Raw genomic sequence first — 24,987 nt, 5'->3', positions numbered from 1 at the left:
CAATGACTTCCTTTTCCAACCCGTGAACCCTGCAAGTGATGAATTGCTGATCTATACCAGTGGACCAGTAATACTACGCTATTGCTCAATGTTAACGTTCGTGTCATGGATGAGACCCCGAATAGTGTTTCAGAATTAGCACGTTTGTTTGAATGCTCGGCAATCTCCCATCTGTTCATTTTTCTCAGTAGGCACATGCCGGGTGGGATAACAGGAGTTAATACAAGACTTTCATCACTTTGAGCGATATGAGTCTGATTATAATGAATCCGATGTTATCCATAAGATTTTTCATACACTTTTCTATCCCACTTTCTTGCCTCGGATAGCAATTATGCTGCAGTAATTCTCAGACACGAAACTCATTCCACCACCGTTCTTCATCCACTAGTTGACCATTCTCGTCAAAATCCACCCCCTCACTCTTCAGCAAACTCAATTTCTCTTTTTGGTTCATTCCCGACGGCGCATCTTGCGCTTCCCCCTTGAACCCTCCAATTGCCTATCATCAACAACCTGATTAGCACTACAAGTGATTAAAGTGTCATCTTTAGTACAATGATAAAAAAACATACACCATCGGCGCAGATGATTCGATGACATGGCACTTGTGGCGCATAAGGATTTCGCCTCAAAGCTCCGCCGACAGCACGAGGCGCAGTTGAGAGAGCTTTAGCAAGAGAGGCATAAGAGGAGACTTTGCCCGAAGGAATCTGGAGAAGTAGATTGTAGACTTTCTGTGGAGGGATTAATGAAAGAATCGTAAAGAGTGAGGCGGACCTACACGTTGGAAGGCTGTAATGCCGATCATGGCGAAGTCACTCGAGGCAGATGGAGATTTTACTTCAGACATTTTGATTCCTTTTCTTAAACGAAGGCAGATCTTTGACATTAGTTTCCTGGACTTTGAAATTTCGATCTTTCCAAATAAACTATAAGCTGCGTAAGTCTTTAGAATATTTGTGCAGCCACTAACTAGTCGTGAGCCTGAGGGAATCGAGTTTGTCATGCAGATATCTGCTGCTGTGCCGGACTGGTGTTGCAAGGTGATATTGTAAAAGCAAGGAGAAGTTTAACATAAAATTAAATTTGAAGCTCGAATTTTAACAAATCAAAATAGTAGGCCTTGAGAAAATGAAGTTAGATAATCTGGTGGCAGGGATGTGAGCTTCTCATTGGTCACTTCTATCACAGTGTTTGCTGAGTCATCTCCGCATCAACGACACCCCGTCATCTTCTCATTATTGGTATATCCTCAACCATATTCGAGTCTATTCGAAACGTATCTGCGTCAAAACAAACTCCATTAAAGGCTATAATTCAGATGTCAAACAGACATCACTTCCTCACCTCAAGTCAACGGCACCAAGCACTTCTGTCTCGTGATTTTCTGGCGCATTCTTCATTCATCTACAGCGTCATTACGACCAAGATATACTGTCGACCAACTTGTCCCTCGCGACTTGCACGTCGTGCGAACATCATTTTTCATGAAACTTGGAAAGAAGCTGAGGACGATGGATTTCGAGCTTGCAAGCGATGTCGCCCGGATATTGATAAGGAGAGACTGAGGAGCGGAGGGGATGGCGGTATATACAGGAACCGTGTGACGAACTCTGCCGGCCATGTGAATAAGGCAATTGAAGTTGATGATTTGGGTGAGACTGGAAGGGGAAAGAGGATCGTCGATAGGGTCATGAAGTTAATTGAGAACGAAGTGGAAAATGGTGGGCAGAGATGGACACTAAGGAAAATGGCAAAGGAAGTTGGTCTGACAGAAAGTCATTTCTGTAGAATATTCAAGAAGGAGGCAGGTGTGACGATGGGAGAGTATAGGAAAAAAGTTGTCGAGCGGCAGCAGCTGGAATCCCCCTGGAGCAACGAGACTATGTCGGGATGGGATGCACCTCCAGAAACTGGAACGGTGGTTTATCGGAACAACTGCTGGGACGAGATCGGTGATTTCCATATTCCAGATATTGACTCCCCATCTCTCGGCGGTGCCTCGGCCATCGTATTTGACACTCACGCTGATGATGGAATGGAGTTTTTGAACCTCGAGTGCTGCGGAGATTGATAAAGCATACAAATCAATGGATCCGCGAAATTAATTCCACATCCTATGTGGCAGTTTCAATGGATTTGCTCGGATCCAAAGCTATCCGATCAAACTGTCCCAAATATGATTGCTATTTCTAAGCAAGACTATAATTGGGATACCAGGAATTTATTTTCCGCCAAAATCACCCTGACACGCCAACGCAGGTGGACGCAAGTAGCATACATTGACAAGATCATAGGATTATCCTAATCGCCAGTCGTAAGTCGGAGCACTGTATGATTCATGAACTCCTCATTTTTTCATCAAATAGGTGTCTCTGCTAAGCACATCTGGATGTGTAAGTCGTCAACTAATGGCTGTATTGGACAGTTTTGCAATCCATACTAGGAGACGGAACAGATACGATTCTTGTTGCTTGTCTAATAAACTAAAACAGCAATTGTGTTTGTACTACCAACGCAAAGGACACTTCTTGCTATTCCAGTAGAGATTCTAGAAGCTTGAAAGAAGCACAAGCCGTTAAAAAGTGTAAAATTGAACTTTGCTCTCCTTGAGACTATTGCTTTTTATTGACTCCTTCTTCATGTCCACCGACATCGGTGAAAGGATCGGAGAAGACAAAAAATGCCTCACCTACTAGAAGTAAAATACCAACTATGCGTGTCATAGAAAGGAAAGTATTTCTGTTGCTAACGTTAACAAGTGCTACTCGTGAAGACTCGTGAAGACTCGTGAAGACCAGTGAAGACTCGTGAAGACCAGTGAAGACTCGTGAAGACTCGTGACGACTCGTGATTATAGTTTGGTTATTTTTTTTTATCTTGCGCGCAAGTTTTTCTAATCTGGACTAGTGCCGTAATAGCTTAGGGCTTGTATCTTACCAGTGTTCGTGTAGAAAGAAATGCTCAAATTATGGCGCGGTAATCAAGTAGCAATCTTTGAAACGGTGTAGATCTTTTCTAGATGTGAAACGGAAAAAATATCGCCAGTTATCCCTCAAAGACTTTAAATCCCGTAGTGGCTTTACGCATACAGTCTAGCCCCGGACTAGCCCAACCTTAACTAAACTTCGTAGAAATCTTTCAAGCAAAATAAGATGACACATCAGATTTTCGACTGACTACTACCTTTTATTACTCGCACACAAATCTGTTTTAGTGATAGCTCACTGATAAGAAGAGCTTGGATGGCAAAACTGACAAGTGTCATTTGTTTTAGCTTTGGAGGAAAGATGTCAAACTGTACTATTTGTGAAGTGCGCATTGAAGTGCAGAGGAAGAGTGGTATGATGGTCCAGAATTAACAATTATTATGACAATGTGTAAACATCAAATAATATCGCATTTCAGTTCATGGAAGCCACGAGCAGAAAATACCTTGAGAATAAATACAGAACTGTTTTTTATAATACTTAGTTGTAGGTTTATGACTAGAAAACATGACCCCATTACTGCAAACTTCCAACCCTTTTAATCTAAAGCACAAAGATCTGGCCCAGTGTCTAGCAAGTTCATCACATCAACATTTCTCTACAGAATAGAAAAATGGCTTGAGTGTGAGGAACTCTCTAGATCACAGTTTGCCAATGAACACTCAAAAAAATTTTTGTAGAATACCACATTAACAACCAACTCCGTAACTACCATAAATCTGTGTAGACACCTGAGGAGTTCTTCGTAGAAAGACTTGAAGAGGAACCATTAGCTTTTTTCCGCCTACGGTGGGGCAGTAGATTAGGAAGAACTTATAAATTCAGAGTCTTAAATTGAATCTTAAGTTGAATCAAATTTCATATGCTCACTATGGAGCTTGGATCAACCTATTCAAACATTCCCTCGAGTCTCTAGATAGATTCCCGGTTTGCGGGTCCATAACCGCCCAATCACAATCCAAATTTAAATTGAAAAAGTGATAGGTGATCTGTGGAACTTTGCCGCAGAACCGAAGACCTTTTCTGTCGTCATATGCGTAGGCATATGAGTTCTTGCAGCGGTCGGAGAAGTGTTGGCTAGAGGCTCTGCACTCATCATGGTTGTAGGCTCCTCGGCAGCATGCTGCATCCGTTTTCATGACTCTGCAGTCGGAGGCACAACCCGTGTACGTAGGGTCTCTGCCAATAAGGACTTTGTGCGAATCGGGGCACCAACCGCCTGCAGGGTCCTCGGTACAACCATAAGGGAGGCACTCCTCGCTGTCAGGAACTATGACCATCAGGTATGTATAGCCGTCGACCAGACTATGATCCATGTGAGCTCCGCCCGCGTGAGGATGACCGTTATCCTTTGGCTGAAATGTCGCTTCGTTGAGGTTGTAGATGTCGCCATAGCCACTGTTATAGCGAAAGCCTTCGGTAACACACTCTTTCCCATTTTCGTTGCATCCAAACTGCAAAGTATCCCTTCTAGTGTAAGCGGTACCTTGGGGCCAGAAAATCTCAGTGTTCCCTTCGATCAAGACCTCACCGGGCTTGATCTCTGGACGGTTCTGGCTTCCTGAGGCGGTCAGTTGGACTGCATGGTAGGCATCATTATAAACGACACCTTCCAAGAAGACTGACTGCGCAGAGGCACCAACGTTCACATAGACATGGATTGGGCCTTGAGAAGCGAAGCTGCCCTTGGTGCTATGGAAGGCAACCATGCTCTGGACATGGGCAAGGAATGGGGCAGACGGAGAGTAGCCATCTGCGAAGGACTGAAATCTTGTGGGCATTTTCTCCCCATTATCCGTTGCGGTGATGCACGGTGTCAATACCACAGCAGTGAGGAGTAAAATTTTGGCGTTCATATTGAGAGGAGCTTTCGAAATGATTTGAATTCTATAATCAGTTAGTATTAGTTCTGTGCTTTCTTCATGAAACTGTGATAGAATGTTATAGGAGTATCCATAAACCACAGAGGTGGTCATGAGAATCTTTTGAAGTCCAACTACTTTCCTCGTAATATGAATGTGTGGGACTGGGGAGACTGTACTGAATTTTTCTGCTTGCGTGAGAAGATGCAGATTTGTGTTTCTAGATTGACCTTGGGTAGAGATGCCCGGTTATATACTTCATAACATCAACTAAAAGGCGGGTTCGTCATCGGTATATAGCAGATAACCCGTTACCCCATCAGATGCACAGGAGGATCAAATCTTTTGAAGCTAGCTTTGTGGGCTCCCAATTGCAGATTAGGTTGTGCTTCAGTTGTTCGACTAGCCGAAAAACTAGCGATTTTCGATTTTCGATTTTCGATATTGCGTGATTTTGAATATCATCTCTAATATGACAGTAATAGCTCCAATGTGACTCCCTCAGAGCCCAGTGTCTAGCGATGGACCCGATCATAAACTAATCAATTGTATAATTATATGATGTCACCACTTTGTCTTAAAGCCGTACAAAGTACCATGCTTCGGGTCTAGATACATCGTCTTCCATCGGCTGGGGACTACTTGACAACTTCGAGCCATGCCACCTGACTCGAAACTCTCCAACTCCGACAAGGTGGCCTCAGATGGACAATGATGTAGTATTGAAACCAATTAGCCCAAAAGTAAAAGCATGATCCTGAGGTGACGCTAGAGCTCAGAAACTGACCACGAGAATCTCAAATTCTCGTGGAAGAGGACTGAGATGTGAGTCAAAAGTTTAGCAGAAAATGGCGAGAGCAAAGTGAGCTCAGTAGAAGTGCCAAAGGATTTCTTGATTGCCGAGGTAGTGGTGGCATTTCCAGGTGAAAACAGTGATAATGTCGAAGATGAAAGGGCGCTGCACTCTCCTCATTGAGTGGTCTTTTAAAACTAAGCCTAATTGATCAAAATCATCGCGATCCACACAAACGGTCCTACAGTAACCGTGTACAGCTGTTCATCGTCCATCAAAATCACATTAAAACTTATGTAAAACACTTGAATTCTTTTATTTTTAAAATTAATAAAATATAAAAATTTGTTAAAGTGAATGGTTCCTGCGTAGCACGTGCACTAGTCCTATTAGGACTAGATTGAGAAGCTCTCTGTAAGAGAGCTTCGCACTTCCGTAGAACTTAGAAGAGTGATTAACCTACTAGACCAATATTACCTCAGTTCTGCCCTATCAGCTTCCCACTATTCCCTGTGTGAGGTCATTCCTTTTAACAAAATTTTAGATTTTGATTTGTTTATTTTTATTTAAATTTCATACAAAATTACATATTATTAAAAGATTGGGTGGAAGAGGCCTCTATATTGACTATATTACTACGTGTGTAGGCATATTAATCTCCTCTTGGTATCCTCTGAGGGGACCAATATGCCTGCTTATGGTTCGTCTAATCTAGCCTGTTTAGGTAACCATATTACTAATCACGACACGTGATTAGTACCGGTAACTTCTATTCCTTTTAACACATATTTTATTTTTGAAATTTTTAATTTATTATAATTTTTTGATTTGAATTAAAAGAATTTCTAAATATTATAATTTAGTAGTAAAATAAACGAAAATCAAGAATTTTTAAAATAATTCTTTCAATTATATAAAAAACTATATTAGAAATTTATAAAATAAATAAAAATATAAAATATCAATTATTTAATATATAATTAATATATCATTTTAATTTTTAAAATTAACTACAATAATTCTTGTATAAGAATTCTTCAATGGAAAATATAACAAAATATCGATTTTCGGTGTGATTTTGATAATTGATGAACAGTTGTGTGTAAGTACTGTATACGTTTTGGAAACTTGATGTGACGGAAATCCCTGCTTTCCTCCCACCCTTATTATATAAGAAACCTCAGGTACATTAACCATGTCCACACATGATACGATTACTCGAGATTAGTATGCGATTTAGGTGACCTGAGGATCAGATCCGGACAAGTACTAGGTATCAATGGTTATCGGTAAAGTAAGATCATTGGAGGAATAAATATGACTTCTTTTTGCCTAGCCATTGCGGCTAGGCCATTCATTTGTGTGTATATAGAGTAGCTATCCCCATCTACAGGTGCTCTTCACCTGTAGATTCTAAGTTAAATACAATTGCTGGTCTATAAACACCCTTTTGGTTACACTTGATTTGGAATAGCAACAGCTAAATTATTATTAGCGGTACATGAATCATTATTCCGTTATCGATGCATAGCAGAAGCACCTAATCATGTCAGTCGCTTCCGAAAAGAGCAAGTAGATAGTGTCTGTTGATGAATTTCGAGTCGTGAAATACCACGAGGTCTAAAACCTCAGACTAGATTGCCGATCATGATGTTCTAGGCCATTGAGCCTCAATATCTATACTAAAATCGGTAAAAGTGCATGACACCTACCCGGAGATATCCCGTTTCACTCGTCAAAAATGCCGGAGTTAATTGGTTCTATTGCACTACATGAAGAATTTTCATAGTTACTGTAGAACGTAGGAATGTGGCAGAAAATATTTCGTTCTGTGAGTATCCAGATTTTCATTGTAAATGCTAATCCGGGAAAACTTAAATTCTCCATCAGCATTTTCTGAAGGTATTTAGCAAATGTAGTGACATCACTTCATTTGATGACAAAAATACCATTTGCACATAGGAAATGAATGAAAGCCTTACTATTCTGGTCACCAAAATGCGCATAGATTATATCTAGACTTGACTGTTTTTGTGATTCGAAGTTATTTCCCATTTTGGAACATATCCAAATGCAACGGTGGTTCCTTCCGTCTACCAGGCATCTGCATAGACAAACCAACAAATCCATGTAGAGATTTACTTGTTTTTCCTGCCCTAATGACAATGTGGTATAACATTGCCCATAACCACATATGGAACCCTGACATTGGGTCTAATAACCAAACACACGGCAGTCTGATGGCAGGTAGAAGCAGACTCCGGTCAAATGAATATCGTGGAAACTAAAGGAAGTTATCCGAGAAATTCAATAGGATCGGATTAAGACTCTGGAAAAACTTGGGATTTTCATCAAGCAGAGTACGTCATGATGCTCCTTCCACTGTTACAACTCAGATTCTAGATCAACTGCTATAAAGGCCTCCTTTCATCCTCGGCGGTTCTAGTATCCGGCTGGATAATCGTAAGCCCAACTGAAAGCTTCACAACTCTTAGCTATCATGTGGGATATACTATAAGTGCAGTTCTCACTGTTCTTGAATGGGTCTCTGCGACAAGCTTCGTTTATCTGTTCAATGCTACAGCCAGAAGCACAAGTTCACCAGCTGGCACTGCCATCCGTATAGGTACAGAAGTTTTTGGGGAATAGCGATATGCAAGCCACTGGCTGGGAGGCCATACACTTCCTGATTGTCCAATGAGTTGGTTGAGCATATTTTCTTGAAGAGCATCCAAGATCTATGAAGTTTTTAAAGTGTAAGAATCCATTTACCCACACAGAATGATTGTCTCACCACCTTTTTTTAGACTTATATCTCGCTCCAAATGAATAATTGATGGGTGAAGATGATCAGAAGAATATTGTTGCCTGACAGCGTCTTACTTACTTTTAATGACAACTCGTATTTGAATGCCCATTCACATCGCTTCTCTCTAATACCTCGAGGCACGGAAGGGCTCTAAAAGTGATTCTCAGTTGATATTATTATAGCTTCAACCCGTCCTCGCCTCAAATGATATCAGCAGCTGTATGGACATTTGCTCCTATACAGCTTCCATAGAACCAGAAAACATACTGACAAGTGTTTATACTTCGAAGTACTCGCTACATAGTTCAACGTCGTTTGAAAGATGTCAAAACAATGGTAGAGCTGAGAAATCGTATGAATAAACCGTAGGCTAAAGGCGGAGGTTTCTCTAAATGTTAAACGCGATGAAACCCAAGAGAACATTGAATCATAGGCAGTGATTGTTTTTTTCTACAAAGCCAATACCATAGGATCAGCTATGGGGTGCTCATGAGTTTTGGATTCATTGAGTGATGTTGCCTCGACGTTGAGCCGGGTCCCGGTCCAAGAACAACCGGCCCGCGGCAAATTTCGTGGCACTACGTGTATATCACCATACTGGAATCTATGAGTGACATCAGACGCCCAAAAGGGTACGTTCATTTAGTTATTGCTATTGAGCTCATCAGCAATTTATCTCCTAGAAAACCTGAGCACTCTTAAAAGCTTACCAAGCTGTATACTCCGTGGTCTATCTGGAGCCACCTTCGGCCTATCATGCACAAAGATAATAAGACGGAACACTTTCATTTTCTATTTTTCTTATTTTGCTTGATTATGATGCCATTGTAGTTTAATTATATACATAATTCTATTAATAATATGAATAAGCCGCAGTTAGGCATAATAATGTGACAGCTGCAAATTTAGTGAATATACATACAGTTGCACTCATAGGATAATGATAAATCAACCCTATGACTCTTCACACCTACAGTAATAATCTTTTCTCCATAACCCTAATTACAACCCTCGCTACCTATGCTAATTCTTGTACAGGTTCATCCCTGTATCCGTATTCGTAAGTCCTCCTGCTAGCGTCCATTTCGTGTTTAGATTGAGTTCCGTGAACCTCATAAAATCCTGCAAATGTACTATCCGGCACAAACGCAGGAATTGGTGCGAGAGCCACTTCTGAATTTCTCGGACTCTGCTTCTTTTTTCGAAACATATACAAACATATGCCAGCGATAATAGCCACGACTGCGAGAATTCCGACAACTATGCCTGCAAGTGCACCAGGAGAAAGGCCGGTTTGTGTGTTGGTGTTGGTTGTAGCTGCAGTGGTTGAGCTGCTTGTTCCAGGTTCGGTTGTGACAGTACCATTCACTACCACTGTCCCATTGGTAGTTACATTAGCACAACTTTCGGCAGTATCTTTGGATATAGTAGGCACAAGGTCAGTGGCCGTCGATGGGTTTGCCTGCCAGAGAGTGAATGTATTTTCATCATGATTAATCATGAGATAGGCCGCCGTCAAGAAGTAACGACCCAAAGTTGATGGTTGGTTTGACGTAACGCCGTAAAGGAACTCCCGTTCACTTTCATTGAATATTCGACTACCGTTGCGATCAATTGTAACGAATGGTGGCATGAATTGACTATTTGGAATGGTGACTTGGAGCCCCGAGCTAAGCTTAATCGACATGTCTCCTTGGAAGCTGGGGTATTATTGTTAGAGTAGGAAGTAGGGTAAGTGGATTGATACTTACTAATTGGTTGTATCATACAATTGAGCGAGCCAGTGTAGTCCGTAGGAGACCCCTGTGGTCTGAGTATTGGTTTCGTTCTGGAATGTATCAAAGATTGACCCAGGTGCCTCGATTAACAATTGTCGTTGGGGAACAATGCATACAGGCAAAGCAAAGTTGGGAGGGAAAATACTGGTAGTGCTGCCAGTGCGGTCGATGAGTTCAATGTCAGATATTGTGACTTTCATCCCAGTCCAGCATCCTGTTGTGTCACTGTAGTCCAATGCTTGCGTGTAATTCTGCCCAATGACTTTTTCCTGGTCGTATCCTCCAATCACAACTTGTCCATCTAGAGGTTGATCTATCCACATTCGACCCCAAAAAATTGACCACACCTTTGATGCAATCTTTCCTGTTTCAACGAGGCTGTTTAAATATGTTGAGTTTTTGCCCATTCCCATAGCATGGAGAATGGTATAGCCATGGTCCCAGTTTTGTCTTGGGATGCCAATTGGAAAATTGCTGAGATTGGTAGCGCCTGGTGAAAATGTGTCTGAGCCTGCAAGACTGGTCGTCATGAGATCTGCGATGCCAGTTTCAGCACCATAGCCTGCTGTTTCAATGGTTGCCCCTCCCACCGCCACCATGTTGCTACCCTTGTCATAAGTTGTTGATCCATTTTCGTAAAAGAAGTTGCCGCGACGAACTCTACAAATGGTATCATCAAAGATAATGCTCGTGTCGCACAACGCATCATAGTCATACAACCAGGTATTGTTCAGTTCACTTAGGATATGTTAGCAGGAGGAATCAAATCTGGAAGAAAATGAGTCTAATTACGCCCAAGGAAGAACTACTATATTTTGAGCTGGAGTTCCGACGGTAACTGATATACCTCGCATGTAAGAATCTTCAATGTTAGGAAGGACTTGTATGTCTTTCAACGGCAAAGAAATGGCCGAATAGTTGCATGATGATGCCTCTGCCAGAGAGAACAAAAAGGTGAAAAGAAGGCTGAAATGCATAGCAACGAGGTTGGTACAGACACCACGGAAGATCAAGACTCACGGCTTTTTACAAAGAAGAGAGGTACACGGCACATTTTAGGGAGCACAAGGAGACCCCCAGAGCCTTACCTTGACGCCTACACGCAGGCTTTGGAGCAAACAAACAGTGTCATGAACCCCTGTGATAAGGGCGGCATACAGTGCAACGCTGCAGCTTTAGTAAATTATTGTATGTATTGGTCCTCATTCATTTATCATTTCTTTCGCCCCACACCCAGCACGGTCAATTGGTAGACGACGCGCTTTTGATCACTTTGTTGCGGGACTGCTGAAGTCGCTGTGACTTTCTGAACCAAACCGCTGGTACCGAAAAATGAACTTCATTGGCTGATTCTGATAAAATTGTGTGTTGTTTTTTCAGCAGCGGGATTTAGCCTAAAACGCAGTTCATTTACTAAAAATAGACCCCTGAGATTTTTGGCGGGTTTCATGCCGGCGCTTAAAGATACGAGCAACATGTCAGCACGACATTCACATTCAACGAGGAACTGAAAACGGGCCATTATCCTGCGCGCTTCTTCAAAAAAATGTGTTGGTAGTTCCTTCACAGATTAACCTCAATCAATATGTTAACCGATTTTGCAGTTCGAAGAAAAGATCGCATCATCTTTGTTGCTATCTTTGCTCTAATCGCATTTTGGCTCCACCATCGCGCCCAAGAACCCACACCCATCGAGCCTCCAACCTATAGAGCGCCCCTTGAATTTGAATCATCGGGTTTTGACTGGACTCATGCAAAGCAGTACTTTCCCGTTGATTCATTAACACCTCTGCCGAAGGGAAAGCCTGAAAAGCTTCCCTTGGTACAGCATCAGTTTAGCAAGACTCACACGGAAGATGCTACTACCAAGCAGCGTCGCGAAGCTGTTCGTGAAGCTTTTATAAGATCATGGAAAAGCTACAAGGATCATGCTTGGCTTCACGACGAGTTATCACCGGTGAGCGGCGGTTTCAAAGATCCGTTCGGAGGATGGGCAGCGAATCTTGTCGATTGCCTTGACACACTCTGGATCATGGACCTGAAAGAGGAATTCTACGAAGCTGCTGCCGCCGCCGTGCGACTGGATTGGAGTGTTACTACGGAGTCAGGAATCAACCTTTTTGAGACTACGATCCGGCATTTAGGCGGTCTCCTTGGTGCATATGACTTGAGTAACGAGCCAGCGTTGCTGGAAAAAGCGGTGGAATTGGGCAATATGTTATACATGGCATTTGACACGCCGAATCGTGTTCCTGGGTTTTGGCTTACTTTTGAAGACGCGAAGGCTGGAAGACAAGTCGCTGGGTACGTAGTTCGTTGAATATATTGGCAACTTCGAGTAGCTGACATGAAAGCAGAACGCATGACCCCAGTTCAGGGCCAACATCTCTATCACTTGAATTTACTAGACTGTCTCAACTCACGGGGGACGATAAGTATTACGATGCGATAGAGCGTATCAGACAACTTCTAGAGCGCACGCAAGAGCAGTCGCTTTTGCCAGGAATGTGGCCGACCATGGTCAATTTTCGGGAGGGAACTGTCAAGGAAGATAATTCTTTCTCGCTTGGTGCCCTTGCCGATTCGCTTTATGAGTATCTACCAAAAATGGTAGTACTCCTTGGTGGACGCGAAGGTTCTGCGTCTTACGAGAAGATGTATCGAAGAGCCATGGATGTCGTGATCAAATACGTGCTATTTAGACCCATGCTCCCGGAGAAGGACAATTTCTTGTTTGCGGGCACTACTTTCGTTCACCAAGATGGGATTCATCTTGTTCCTGAAATGCAACATCTCACCTGCTTTATCGGTGGAATGTTTGCCCTTGGTGGTAAAATTTTTGGGATTGATGAGCACATCGACATTGGAGATCGTGTAGCCCGTGGGTGTGGTTGGGTGTATCAATCATTCCCTACTGGAGTCATGCCAGAAATATATGCTCTCATGGAATGCCCCTCGCTGGAACCATGCGATTGGGACAACGAGAAGTGGCAAATGGAAGGTGATCAATCCTTGACTCATGGCTTCCGGCATGCTCGAGACCCACGGTATTTACTTCGGCCCGAAGCTATTGAAAGTATTTTCATTATGTATCGAATGCAAGGGAAGGAAGACCTGCGGGAAACGGCGTGGACTATGTTTGAGAGCATCATGAAGTCAACTCAGACGCCTTTCGCAAATTCAGCTATCAGCAATGTAACAGTCAGCGGTGAGACGGAGAAGGAGGACTCCATGGAGGTAAGCAACATGGTCAATTCTCAACAGGGTAATGCTAATGAATTTGAGCAGAGCTTTTGGATGGCGGAGACACTCAAGTACTTCTACCTAATATTCTCTTCGCCGGACACTATCAGTCTGGATGAGTACGTCTTTAGCACCGAAGCACATCCCTTCAGGCGATTCAGTTGAATTTCGTCCAGAGAAGAGATGGAATAGCATCATAAGATCGTGCCATAGTTGATATCCCGAGATTTGTGGATCCTACATAGGAGCAGTCGCAAAATGGGATACACAAATACATAGTAGCACTATAATGCTTCTAGAAAGAGCAGGAGCCAGGAAAACTCCGTGGGAATGCCGCGGAGGTATGGAGCAAGAATGAACTGTCTCGATAGGGCAATATTCATATTCACATCGATCAGCTGGCCAAGATATATTTATAGCAAGATTAGGCCGCGCAATAGTAACAAACAAATGACATCTCTGCATTGCATCGCTGGTATTAAGGCGTATATGATTAGCAAACTCGTCTCGTTTCAAATGTCCCGATGGTTAGTGGCGAAGCACGAATCCTGAATCCTGGAAGCACAAGTAAGCGGCATTGCATAATGGAGCCGGTACAAGGATTCTCTAGATGTCAATGTCTGCCGCAAGCGATTATTCGAGGGTTATATTGTAATCCACGGAAAATTAAAGGGTGTGTAAAACATATTAGCTGTGTCGCAACTGCATAGAGTAACATCAGACTATTTGATCAGAAATGGAAATTGCACGGTATCGAGGTCCTGAAATATGTAATCTTACTAGATATACTCGGTTGTTATGAATATTTCCTGTTTCTCAAGCGAGGGCGTGGGAAACAGTCTAGAGACAGAAAGAATACTGTTTCCCATTAATAGCCTTTTACAAAGCGATTGCAAGCAAAGCCGTATGTGAATTTAATATAAGTTTAGGAAGCAAAGGGTTCCTTGGTTGTTTGATGGATAAAGTGGAAAATGTTTCTATAGACACTCCCTATTCTACTAGACCTCAGTCATAAAGTTCTTATCTTCTTATCATAAGCGAGACAGCTCTTAGCTCCTAGCTCCTAGCTCCTAGCTCTTAGCTCCGAATCGCGTCAAGCGCGAACCATCAATGACCTTATGGGGAAATACCAAAATGCGATACAATCCACAACTTTGTACGTCCTCATTTCCTGATGTGTATCTCTGTAAAAGTTTTATCACTTTTTGACTCATGATGTTACGGTTCAAAGATTGAGCGAACTACTAAACCGCCCCCGCCTCGCCAACATCTAAATCCATCACAATGTCTCTTTGGACAAAACCCGCCGTGCCAGATGCCCCTCCTCCAAAGGGTGTAGCTGATGTGGCAGATACTGGTCTTGCAGATGTAGGTCTGCCTGCACCTGTACCAGTCTCCCAAGCTTCTACCGGTGCTTCTACAGCACGTCCGCAACTTGCGCGGAACCAACCTCAACCTCCTCCACCGCATCAGCCCCCACCGCCACCTGCACCACAGCAGATGGTTGGGAATCCGAACGATTCGCTCTCCTTAATGCAACTGAAAAAACTTGTCACCGAATTTCCAAAGGTCGATCCTATGTCATACACTTTTACATATGCCGACACAGCAACATATGAAGAAGAGGTGGACGAGTGGTTTTCGTACAACGACGCAGAGTTCAAGAGATTACACAGAGCGAAGGATACTTTTCAGAGAAGATGGAAGAAATTTTCTGCGAAAACTTGGGCCGAAGCTGATAGAGAGGAACAGCTGAAGTTCGTGAATAAGGAAGTTCAGGGTCTACATGCTACTGATTTACGAAGGAGATGCAAAAGCCTACAAACTTTATTACATGTTATACTGGGAATTTGGGATGAGAATGCCGGAAAGAAGGAGGAATTGGAGATTATGCATTCGAGTGACACAAAAGGGAGAACAAAAGCGGCCCCTTCTCAAGTCGAAAGTATGAAGGCCGGAGTCTCTCTTCTTTCAGAGAGTGGTGGAATCGAAATGATTTACGGTGTGATGCAGACCGCTTTCAAGCATCTATGGTGAGGATGGAGTAATCATGACCGTTGAAAATGGCTGATCACATGAAAGGGATGACGAATTTCGAGAAACAAAGATAACGGAAGATGATATACCATTTGTGCAGGATGAACTCGACAATGTCATGACTATCTTTTATTTGACCATAGAGGGCGTTCGTTGCCATCCAGAATCTTTAGATGTTGCAAAGAAGACTTTACGTAAGTTTATTCACATCGTGTGATCTTGAAATGCTAATGTTTGAGATCAAAGTGGACTTGCAGCCAAGTATTGTACATTATCTATTGACGATTTCTGGAAAATTACGATGGGACGAGGCAAACGAATTACCACAAACACGAGTCAGTATTCCAAGTATCAGAAAGTCCATTAGCTTATTTCCATATCCACAGATCTTCCTCCTCTTCTGGAAATCCATATTGTTTGTTTTTGGAGGCACCGAGGAAATCGATAAAGTTAAAAGAGCAACCGATGAACTGGCCAACACTGGTGGTGAGAAGATAATTACCGCCTCACCACTTGACTATCACATCTTTCGTCAAGAAATTACTTCGAAGTATCCCGCATACATCCCTCCAGAACCTTTAATACCCCTTGAGCCCGATAATAACTCAATACTCCCGCCATTACCGAATCGACCAAGCCGAGCCAGCACAACTGGTATCCTGAATCCTCCAACAAATGTCAATAGCAGTGGAGCTTCAATCCTTCATCAGCCAGTTCACATAGCTACGCCTGCCCCATCGCCACCTCCTTCACCACCAGTCGGAGGCAAAGCAGGCAAGAAACAAAACTATCAAACAAATCAAAACTTCCCATTTATGTACCCACCACTTGACAGCACTAGCAATAGTGCAGGTGGAAAAGGCACAGCAGGGCTACAGGATCTTCTTGTGGGTCGTAAATGGGAAGGGAGTGACATTCCCAAGTCAATACTAGAAGCCGGTGAACTATTTGCAGGCAGAATGCGGATGACTAGAGCGATGCGTCAATTGTGGGATGAACGAGAACGTTTCTTGAGATTTGAACGTGGGTGGGATGACAGAGATGATGAGGATATTGAAGAGCTTGATCTCGATCACATTTTGGCTGATGGGCTCAAACCTCAAAAGCTAAGGTCACCAAAAGTAGAAGTTGACTACGGACCACGAAAAGATATCAGTGATGAAGTAAAGGAGAAACTGGACTTGATAGAGTCTTTCTATGTAAGTTTTCAATTCCACGGCTCTACAATCTTGTCTCCAAACTCATGTCTCGATAGCAATATTCTATACCACACCTACAGTCCCTTGTCATAGTCCTTATCAAGGCTCTGTTGGCAAATGTTACGAGTTTGATGAATCAGCCAGTGAATGTACAGCCACAAAGCAGCATTCCTATAAATGCACGAACAAATGGCGCGCGAGGGCCAGGTCAAGCCCAAGATCCCGCCAATATACCTCTACCCAACCCAATTGATCTTGCAGACCTCACAGTAGATGAAATAGAGGCCATGAGATTCAGAGAAATCACCTCAAAAGCCGTATCAGGCATTCTCCTTATTCTTTTGAAATGGCTCAAAGTTTCCCGTAGGTCCTAACAGTTCATTACATGTCGTCTCGCATGCTGACCAGGTAGATATTCTCAAATTTGAATATTTCACGCAGCTCCTACTAGACTCTAATTATCTTCCCTTGATACTTAAGATGTTCGCCCATCAAGAGATAGATAGAATCGTGGACAGCAGAATAGATCGTGAAGACTTGAGGTTGGTATCGTTCTGAAGAATTTTTTCATGGCTAATGACTCTCAGCTTCTTCGCGTTTTGTAACGGTAATAGTAAACATGCATCAGTCACCACCGAAGAAGAAAGTGAAGACGATGCCGCTCCGCCTCCAATCAAACTACAGCGGGATAATGCCGCAAGCAATATCGATGATCAACTTCCCGCGCTATCTTTTCAAGAAGGTCAACATGCAGCTCGTCGAGATACAGAAGTCGATGAACTTGGCATTCCGACGACTGAGGTTATTTCGCAACCTATCACTGAATTCTCCTGGCGCAACTTTTTCTCATCTATAAACTTTCTTCGCATCATGCAAAAAATCTGTAAGAACAAAGCCCATCGGAATTTACTACTCGTTCAATATAAATCATCCAATATCCTCAAAAAGTCTTTCAAAATACCCCAGCCTGAGCTGCGCCTTTATACTCTCAAATTGTTCAAAAACCAAGTTCCATACTGTGGTCGTAAATGGAGACAGGGAAACATGAGAGTTATTACGGCAGTATACTTACATTGTAGACCCGAATTGAGGGATGACTGGTTGGCAGGTAGTGATGTGGATGCTGAAGTTGAGGAAGCATTGCCACTGGAACAGGCATTGAGAGCATTGACACATTGGTTTAACCTGAGGAGATATCCGGAAAGAATGGGTGCAGATACCAAGTTATTGCAAGAAGAACACGATTTTTTCACTAGAGAGTTGGACGGGATGGAGATTGGATTGGAGGAAATGAGTATGGGAAATGGGGAGGAAAGTATGGATGGCAGCATGTGGGGCGACGGGAGTAGCGGTTGGTGAGGTTGAGGTAGGGTACAGTGAAGCAGTCATTGCTGGTTAATATGACACGGCATTGAGATGAGGTATATGTATATGGAATGAATGATGAATGATGCAAGACGATGATTCTTCCCAGCCACCCATTCACAATCAATCGCCATGCAGTCGATGGATGATGCCAATATTTGCATATTGCAATACATATCCAAAACAGAGCTAAACGACTGTGCCTCCCATGTTTCACTCGAAACGGGAACCACTTTCCAAAGTCACTTTGTTACAAATTATTAATATAGGCAACTTAATTATTTCTATCGCAAGTATTACTTTTTTCTTACTTTTGTTGCATGTCGGCAATATACATTAATCAAAATAGGTTGGCAGCTTACTATTTTCATTACTTTTTAATGTTCTTCGCTTGGTTGAGAATCGTTTAACTTTATATTTACTAGGAAGACGCTTACCGCATCCTATATATTGAGGGGTTAGATTGATTATATTATATTGAACATACCCCGCTTTTTATCCGCACAGGGATTAACACGAGATTTAGGGTTCGAGGATCTCATGCTGCACCATTCATAAGTCGCTTGTGGAGTATAGCTGAGATTTTATGGTGCGTTGGTAATATATATATATTTTAGTTCTTACGGATATATATAAATGTTTGCTAGGTAAAAGGTCATGTGCTCTAATATCTTCTAGGGTAGCATGCTAGGACTTATTTCCTTTTTCGAACAAAGTTTATAGTGTACTTTGTTCGGTCTTGTTTCGTCTTTAGAGACAGAGGTTGGGAAGGGGCGTCTGGTTGCATGTCGGTAATATATTCTCCCACAGTGTGTATCATCATGTCACCCTGTGCATAGTATACTATGGACTTATTTCCTCTCTAGAACAAAACTGTTGGTCTGGTTTGATCAGGGGCTGGGATAGCAGATTTTGTTGCATGTCGAAGTTTGTTTTCCGGCGCGGTAACGTCTATCATTGGGTGAGCTAATTCATGGCTAGTGGGAGGTGAATTTGCTGATTAGATGTCGTGGAGATATTTCCTTTTCTATTTGTGTTGTTGTTTCGGTTTTGCAATGCGAGATATAGGATGGATATGAGACAGTTGATGAAGGGCTTGTTGCATGTCATAAATATTCTCCCACGTCATCGGACCAGTCACTAGGCATTACTCGGGTTGATGGAACTTCTTGTTGCATGTCAGCAATATATAATCATATATCATCAGACAAAGATGGATATTTGCCCGAATTTTGTTGCATATCAGCAATTTATATATCTTACTGGATGTTATGGAACTATGTCTTTCACAGTATGGTCTCTATTCATATTTTGTTGCATGTCGAGGATTATTCTCTGAAGTATTGCAACCAATTATTGTTCATTTTGTTAATATATATAGTTTTGTTGCCCATCTATAATATATGTTCATTTAAGGCTGTCCTATGTGCTATACCAATTCTTACCCACATCAATGCCTACAGTTTTGTTGCATGTCGCATTATATACCATATGCAACTTATGCAGAAAGATATACGTATAGCTTTAATTCGCCTCACAAACGTCGAGGTGTTTAAACAAAAGACGAAAATCCATCGATTATTGAACATAAATTTGGAGAATAAAACTGCGACATGCAACAGATGCATGTCAAGTTTTTTTACTCGGCACTTTGAAATGAGATCAGATCACATATTGACCATGACTACTGATCTAAAAGCTTGATTCGTCATGGAAGACTTTTGTTGCATATCGATGGTTATTCTCCGAGGTTTGGCAGAAGTAGCGATTGACATAATTATGCCTGTTTACCCCGGCAAGACGAAACTTGTTGCACACCAACTTTCATTATTCGACGTCTGAGATCGTCATACTATTGTCCATTCCACACGGCAATGAAGCCGGCATGACATTTCTAACTCCGACGAAAGGTTTTTATTTTGAGCTGTGAAGGGAGATTGAAATTTCTAGGTAGAATGAACGACCGACCGACACGGACATATTTAATACGTCTCCTCATTAAACCCCGCAAATATGATGAACTGATGCACCGATCCATCCATGTCTCAAGCACAAATCCACTTTATACCCACGTACCGGAGAAATGATCAGACCCACGAGTGTTTTTTGTTGCATATCTTCTAAACTTCCAAAGAGGGAGATACTAGGCATATGGGATGACTTATCCACCATGCGCATCACATGAAATTAGACTCCAATATAAAATGCCCTTGACAGATTATGCTAACGAGATTCTTTTGATTGTGTTTTCCTCACTTAACATGAGACGAAGACTTCGGAGCTCCTAGGATTCTCTATCTTCTGAACAAATAGGAAGCACTTGATGACCTACCATTATCAAGCCCACAACACCAGTTCCTTGTCAGATGGTAAAGATATATATGTCTTGACTCTGATGTTTGAACAACAAGCAACCACAAGACTTCATCTGAACATACTTCTGTTGCATGTCTAATTCTCCGGTTCTAACATTGACAGAAGTGACGGTTCATCCTGTGGTCTTGTTCTTGCAAGCCTGAGCACTTTGTTTCGTCTCGTTTTTATATACCTGATACTGCACCAATGACATTCAAGGCACGGATATATTAAACATGTGCGCGAGAAAGTTAATGCAAAACAGACAGCTGTAACTTCTTAGGTCTCCCCGGCCCGAGGATTTGAGCTGCCTTGTCTTAGGTTCATGTCAGAGCCACAGATTGCCTCGATGGCCAGAATCCACATTCGTTCCATGATCCTGAAATACAGCTGCCGGGTTTTCTTTTAAAAATTCTGAAAATGCGTTGCCTGCGTATCCATATCTATCATCACCATGATTTCCCAAAATATTGATTAACTTGGTGCTTACCTGAGAATGCCACCTTCGGGGCAAAATGTCTAACCATTTTAGTTTCAACCATAGCTTGACGTTTAAAGTTCTTCAGCCGTCGTTTCTTATCAAACTTTGGGAAGTTAAAAAATCAGGAATAGTTCATCACAATTGGAACTTGAGAGACAAAGGTAACGTTCATGTATTTGCATGGTCTGTGTAAATGTTCTGGACTATGTTATCTTGGCGATCCACATTTTATATGAAGATCCGGGAGAGACCAGTCTCGGTCGACAAAGCATCAATATAGACAAAACGCTGTGGAGAAACATTTTGGGGAGGTTTGAGGTATAAATTCTATGACAAACAATTTGTAAGTTGAAGTGGGTGATTATTAATTCTTGTTATTCAAAATGATCCAAAATGTTGCAGTAGGCACAAATCTGCATAGTTAGTCAATTATCACTTTGACATTTTTAACATTTGCGAATGGATGGATGGATGCGATGTCCAGATTAGGGACAGGGCTGACAATGGCATTGGCAGCTGGTCCGTGATTATGCTATCCATGAGCCGAATTAAGATTGAGTAAAATTAGATTACACCAAAGGTCTTCAACATAGCTTAATACTCTGTTAACGTACTCCGTATATATTGTCTTTCCAAACGTGGCACAGCTCGTACTAGGGGTGGCTGGTTTCTGATTAATGAGACCCACACATCCATTTCAGCGCCCTTTTCAGCGGTGATGGGGTACACCGAAATATTGTTTCATCGTAAATGAATCCGATCCTTTGAGGTATGATATAGATGACGATGTGCTTTCTATATAGAACCGAGTAATCCTCGCGGAGAAGGCTGGACTCGTATATTATATGTGGTATAATCTAGAGTGCCTCAAGCCCCATCCCTTCGTAAAATCGCCTTGCCATCGAGCGGTTCCTAGTTGATTTGCCCAAAATGCGATGATATCTACCCTTTCCAAAAGCCCGCATGATAAGTCTGCGATGATTTTAGTCAATCGTCCTCAGTTGATGCTTTCCAATCCTGCTCTCTTTATTTCCATTTGTGGTACAAGTTAATGAAGCGTGAATCGGGGCAAGAACAAGGACAAATTTTTGGACTGCATTCCACACGTGCTGTCAGAAAACCTGTGATCGCAGGGCTTTTCCCGGCTTACGGGTTGTCGGAAGGAATTTATCAATATTGCCGCGACAAGCATACACGGGTATTCTACACTGCCGATAAGTAGCTGCAGTGGGTTATGGTAGGCTACTGAGAGCCTACTACTGTGTTATCGAAATCTACCAGCGATTGGTTGAATGCGTTAGACAGTTTTCCAAAAAGAGAGAATTGTCATCCGCGGCTACGACTCTATACATGAGTACAGGACATACATTTACGCGCGCTTCTCGTGACTTCAGTAACGATGCTTGAAGGCTTCTTGAAAAAGTAGCCTTAGAGTAGGCACCTTCTCAAGGACATCATACGAACTCTTTTCAAGTTCCCATTTCAGGGCTGAGGAAATCATGTTTTACAGGGGTCATCGCTTATCAAATATGCCTGTGGATTGAGATTGGCACGTCCAAGATTAGGTGTGATAAGCCATTGACCCACTAAATGTCTCTTTCTTCATCAAGTCAAGAACTCCCAAGTTTTTACAACTGTTATTGTTGTTGGAGAACATGCAGATACGTTGTTGTCGCTGTTGGTTGCGGAGACTTTGAGATATATCCAGAGGGCTTTTCCCCCTTCACATGGCAAATCTTTTCATCATGCTTGCTTATCCGTGTAGTAACCCTGTAACTACCTATCATGTGTTCTTTTGGCGTCAAATATGGGCGGCTAAGCCTCTTCAAAGCGGTTCGATGTAACCCCATGAAACTACTGACCTTTCTTCGTGTCCAATTGCCCTCCACAGATGATCACTAGCCAATCTTTCGGTTCGGTTCGCAGTGTTTTCACTGCCAAGATGGTGGATGAGATTGCTACACCTGCATTGCACGAGCGGGGCAGCTGTGCGAAGTCACATTTGGCCCAAGTTAGGCTCACAATGCTGCGTCTATTATTTAGCCCACACGCTGACTTGTGTTACATATGAGTGCTTGCCCTTCGTTCATCTTTATGACTGACTAATTTTCTTTGATATTGATTATGTCTTCGTTAAATGAACGGGAGTTATCCACGCGAGCGGGGTTTACTGATGTCGCCATCAAAAGCACGGATGGATTGCTACACGGCCGAAAAGTTGGGAAGCCCTCCCATGCCTATAGCACTAGTTTAGGAAGTCGATATGCTGGTTTCCTTGGTCTCATCAGTACAACAATTTTCAGCAGTCTCCTTTTAGTGGCGGACAAACGAAATGCCGCAATATCGGGCGGTATCGTGTATGATGCAATCGTTCATAACCGAGCCTCCGTCCAGATTATAGTTCAAGTTATCGCAGCTGCACTTGGACTTATTCAGGTGGCGGCAATATGTCGCCTCTTTAACTATGCTACTAGAATCCGCCTAAAGCAACGTGCGATCCCCCTTGATCTGCTGAACTTCTGGAACGGAATCAGTCTATCTTCGATGCGATGGAACTTACGTTGGATGTATCTTCTACTTCTTCTTATATTTACGTCTGTTTGTGCGATTCCTTCTGCATTGTGGGCAGGTGCAATCACGCCTATCGATACTCATAAAGTGCGGCCGGCAAACGTCACAATTCCTCAATATTCAAACATGTCCTCAGTCAAAGAATGGCCTTCCGAGATTGATGCAGACGGTCCGCAATTTAGAACCGAGAAAGGATATTTTACTTATTCCCCTGCTATGCATTACCTGGGGCTCCTTTCACAATCTCTTTCTACAGCGACAACTATGGACGGTTCGCCACGCCAACATGGAAAGTTTGACAACACAAAGTTCTTATACATCGGTCGATCATATGGAATAGGCGCGTCAGTAGGCCTCGCCGATGATGATATCCTAAGCAATACGATTACCACGGGATATAAATATCAAGAAGTAGGATACTCAGCTGCAACCAAGTGTATCTACAACCAGTCTTCCGATTTCACCATAATTCATAACGGCTTGCAGTTATTTGCAGCCAGGGGTCGACTACCCGACTCTGGTCTCAATACTACAGGAGAATATTCTGTTTATCTTGGACATTCAGTCAATTCGCTTGTTGCCATTGGTGTTGCTGCCGCAAACACGGGTTACAATCCAAGGTACCTTGCGATTGCGGCTGGAAGCGATTATGGATATTTGAACACGACTCAATGCAGAACTGAGTTCATTCCATCACTCTTCAATGTATCCGTCGCACTTGCCGGGAAAAACATCACTGTAACACGAGCAAACGCGACGACAGAAGATATCGAACCAAGCGGAAATCTAACGCATGTCGTTGAAAGACAATTTGAGTTAGCCTCGAATGATCTGACGGGTATTTATCAGGTATGATTCATGCTCCTTTTTCACATGTTTGAAACAGAACCTAACTATCTTCAGAGCATTCTTGGAAGTGCGCTTAACTTCAGCATCGCCGATTATCAAACATTTGTCAATAGCTCCTCCTTCAATGAGTTGAGGCCAACAGATGAAGAGATAAATTTGACGGGAATACAAAATTCTGTCACAGCAATGATCGATGACCTTCTCGTCGCATACGCGAGCGCGCAACTGATGATCGCCAACGATACCAAGACGGTCGATGCGATAGTCACTTATGCTGCCGTACGCCTCGGTCAGCCAATCTACGTATACTCCGTCTTTTTCATCAACCTTGCCATCATACTTGTGGTTATGATTGAAGCGTTCAGAACTCGGAGCTGGACTCATCTCACACCGTTTGATTATATTGATTTGAGTGCGCTTGCAGTTGCTAGCTCTAGAGGTGGATATCATTTGTCTAATGCACTTGCGGCTGTTGGTAGAAAGGTCGAGAATATCAATACGGATTTGAGATTGCGACAGACGAGTACTGGGTTCAGTTTAGGGCTGGCTAAGATGGACCCTGATGAGAATATACAGAGTTGGATATGATTGATAATTCTATTAGATGATAGAGATGGCATTGTACCACCAAGATTCCTAGTATTCAAATATA

The 24,987-nt window shown here is 42.6% G+C and overlaps 12 protein-coding genes across 12 annotated transcripts; 6 read left to right on the top strand and 6 right to left on the bottom strand.

Annotated features, from left to right (window-relative positions):
* Nucleotides 1-349: 349 nt before the first annotated feature.
* On the bottom strand, nt 350-853 carry SS1G_09112 (hypothetical protein; the record flags this gene model as incomplete). The annotated part of the gene is made up of 3 exons (XM_001590297.1): nt 350-502; nt 576-737; nt 785-853. The coding sequence occupies 3 exons, from the start codon at nt 851-853 to the stop codon at nt 350-352; spliced, it is 384 nt and encodes a 127-aa protein (XP_001590347.1).
* A 471-nt stretch (nt 854-1,324) lies between these two features.
* SS1G_09111 (hypothetical protein) lies at nt 1,325-2,077 on the top strand (the record flags this gene model as incomplete). The annotated part of the gene is made up of 1 exon (XM_001590296.1): nt 1,325-2,077. One exon carries the CDS (start codon nt 1,325-1,327, stop codon nt 2,075-2,077), a length of 753 nt encoding a protein of 250 aa, XP_001590346.1.
* A 1,624-nt stretch (nt 2,078-3,701) lies between these two features.
* SS1G_09110 (hypothetical protein) lies at nt 3,702-4,702 on the bottom strand (the record flags this gene model as incomplete). The annotated part of the gene is made up of 2 exons (XM_001590295.1): nt 3,702-3,747; nt 3,864-4,702. The coding sequence occupies 2 exons, from the start codon at nt 4,700-4,702 to the stop codon at nt 3,702-3,704; spliced, it is 885 nt and encodes a 294-aa protein (XP_001590345.1).
* A 625-nt stretch (nt 4,703-5,327) lies between these two features.
* On the top strand, nt 5,328-5,831 carry SS1G_09109 (predicted protein; the record flags this gene model as incomplete). The annotated part of the gene is made up of 2 exons (XM_001590294.1): nt 5,328-5,347; nt 5,693-5,831. The coding sequence occupies 2 exons, from the start codon at nt 5,328-5,330 to the stop codon at nt 5,829-5,831; spliced, it is 159 nt and encodes a 52-aa protein (XP_001590344.1).
* Nucleotides 5,832-6,965: 1,134 nt separating this feature from the next.
* On the top strand, nt 6,966-7,402 carry SS1G_09108 (predicted protein; the record flags this gene model as incomplete). The annotated part of the gene is made up of 3 exons (XM_001590293.1): nt 6,966-7,008; nt 7,144-7,227; nt 7,347-7,402. 3 exons carry the CDS (start codon nt 6,966-6,968, stop codon nt 7,400-7,402), a joined length of 183 nt encoding a protein of 60 aa, XP_001590343.1.
* Nucleotides 7,403-7,692: 290 nt separating this feature from the next.
* Nucleotides 7,693-7,857, bottom strand: SS1G_09107 (predicted protein; the record flags this gene model as incomplete). Its single annotated transcript, XM_001590292.1, has 1 exon — nt 7,693-7,857. The coding sequence occupies one exon, from the start codon at nt 7,855-7,857 to the stop codon at nt 7,693-7,695; it is 165 nt and encodes a 54-aa protein (XP_001590342.1).
* Nucleotides 7,858-8,212: 355 nt separating this feature from the next.
* On the bottom strand, nt 8,213-8,722 carry SS1G_09106 (predicted protein; the record flags this gene model as incomplete). The annotated part of the gene is made up of 3 exons (XM_001590291.1): nt 8,213-8,386; nt 8,536-8,607; nt 8,699-8,722. 3 exons carry the CDS (start codon nt 8,720-8,722, stop codon nt 8,213-8,215), a joined length of 270 nt encoding a protein of 89 aa, XP_001590341.1.
* Nucleotides 8,723-9,475: 753 nt separating this feature from the next.
* Nucleotides 9,476-11,289, bottom strand: SS1G_09105 (hypothetical protein; the record flags this gene model as incomplete). Its single annotated transcript, XM_001590290.1, has 4 exons — nt 9,476-10,157; nt 10,209-10,973; nt 11,028-11,073; nt 11,256-11,289. 4 exons carry the CDS (start codon nt 11,287-11,289, stop codon nt 9,476-9,478), a joined length of 1,527 nt encoding a protein of 508 aa, XP_001590340.1.
* Nucleotides 11,290-11,820: 531 nt separating this feature from the next.
* Nucleotides 11,821-13,597, top strand: SS1G_09104 (hypothetical protein; the record flags this gene model as incomplete). The annotated part of the gene is made up of 3 exons (XM_001590289.1): nt 11,821-12,539; nt 12,608-13,472; nt 13,589-13,597. 3 exons carry the CDS (start codon nt 11,821-11,823, stop codon nt 13,595-13,597), a joined length of 1,593 nt encoding a protein of 530 aa, XP_001590339.1.
* A 1,165-nt stretch (nt 13,598-14,762) lies between these two features.
* Nucleotides 14,763-18,073, top strand: SS1G_09103 (hypothetical protein; the record flags this gene model as incomplete). Its single annotated transcript, XM_001590288.1, has 5 exons — nt 14,763-15,511; nt 15,561-15,709; nt 15,762-16,714; nt 17,195-17,256; nt 17,302-18,073. The coding sequence occupies 5 exons, from the start codon at nt 14,763-14,765 to the stop codon at nt 18,071-18,073; spliced, it is 2,685 nt and encodes an 894-aa protein (XP_001590338.1).
* A 342-nt stretch (nt 18,074-18,415) lies between these two features.
* On the bottom strand, nt 18,416-18,866 carry SS1G_09102 (predicted protein; the record flags this gene model as incomplete). The annotated part of the gene is made up of 3 exons (XM_001590287.1): nt 18,416-18,522; nt 18,567-18,655; nt 18,808-18,866. The coding sequence occupies 3 exons, from the start codon at nt 18,864-18,866 to the stop codon at nt 18,416-18,418; spliced, it is 255 nt and encodes an 84-aa protein (XP_001590337.1).
* A 4,173-nt stretch (nt 18,867-23,039) lies between these two features.
* SS1G_09101 (hypothetical protein) lies at nt 23,040-24,923 on the top strand (the record flags this gene model as incomplete). Its single annotated transcript, XM_001590286.1, has 2 exons — nt 23,040-24,335; nt 24,390-24,923. The coding sequence occupies 2 exons, from the start codon at nt 23,040-23,042 to the stop codon at nt 24,921-24,923; spliced, it is 1,830 nt and encodes a 609-aa protein (XP_001590336.1).
* Nucleotides 24,924-24,987: the final 64 nt, after the last annotated feature.

Source organism: Sclerotinia sclerotiorum, genomic scaffold, assembly GCF_000146945.2.
Source record: "Sclerotinia sclerotiorum 1980 UF-70 scaffold_12 genomic scaffold, whole genome shotgun sequence".
Classification (NCBI taxonomy): Eukaryota; Fungi; Ascomycota; class Leotiomycetes; order Helotiales; family Sclerotiniaceae; genus Sclerotinia; species Sclerotinia sclerotiorum.
This window is presented reverse-complemented; position numbering and strand designations above follow the sequence as displayed.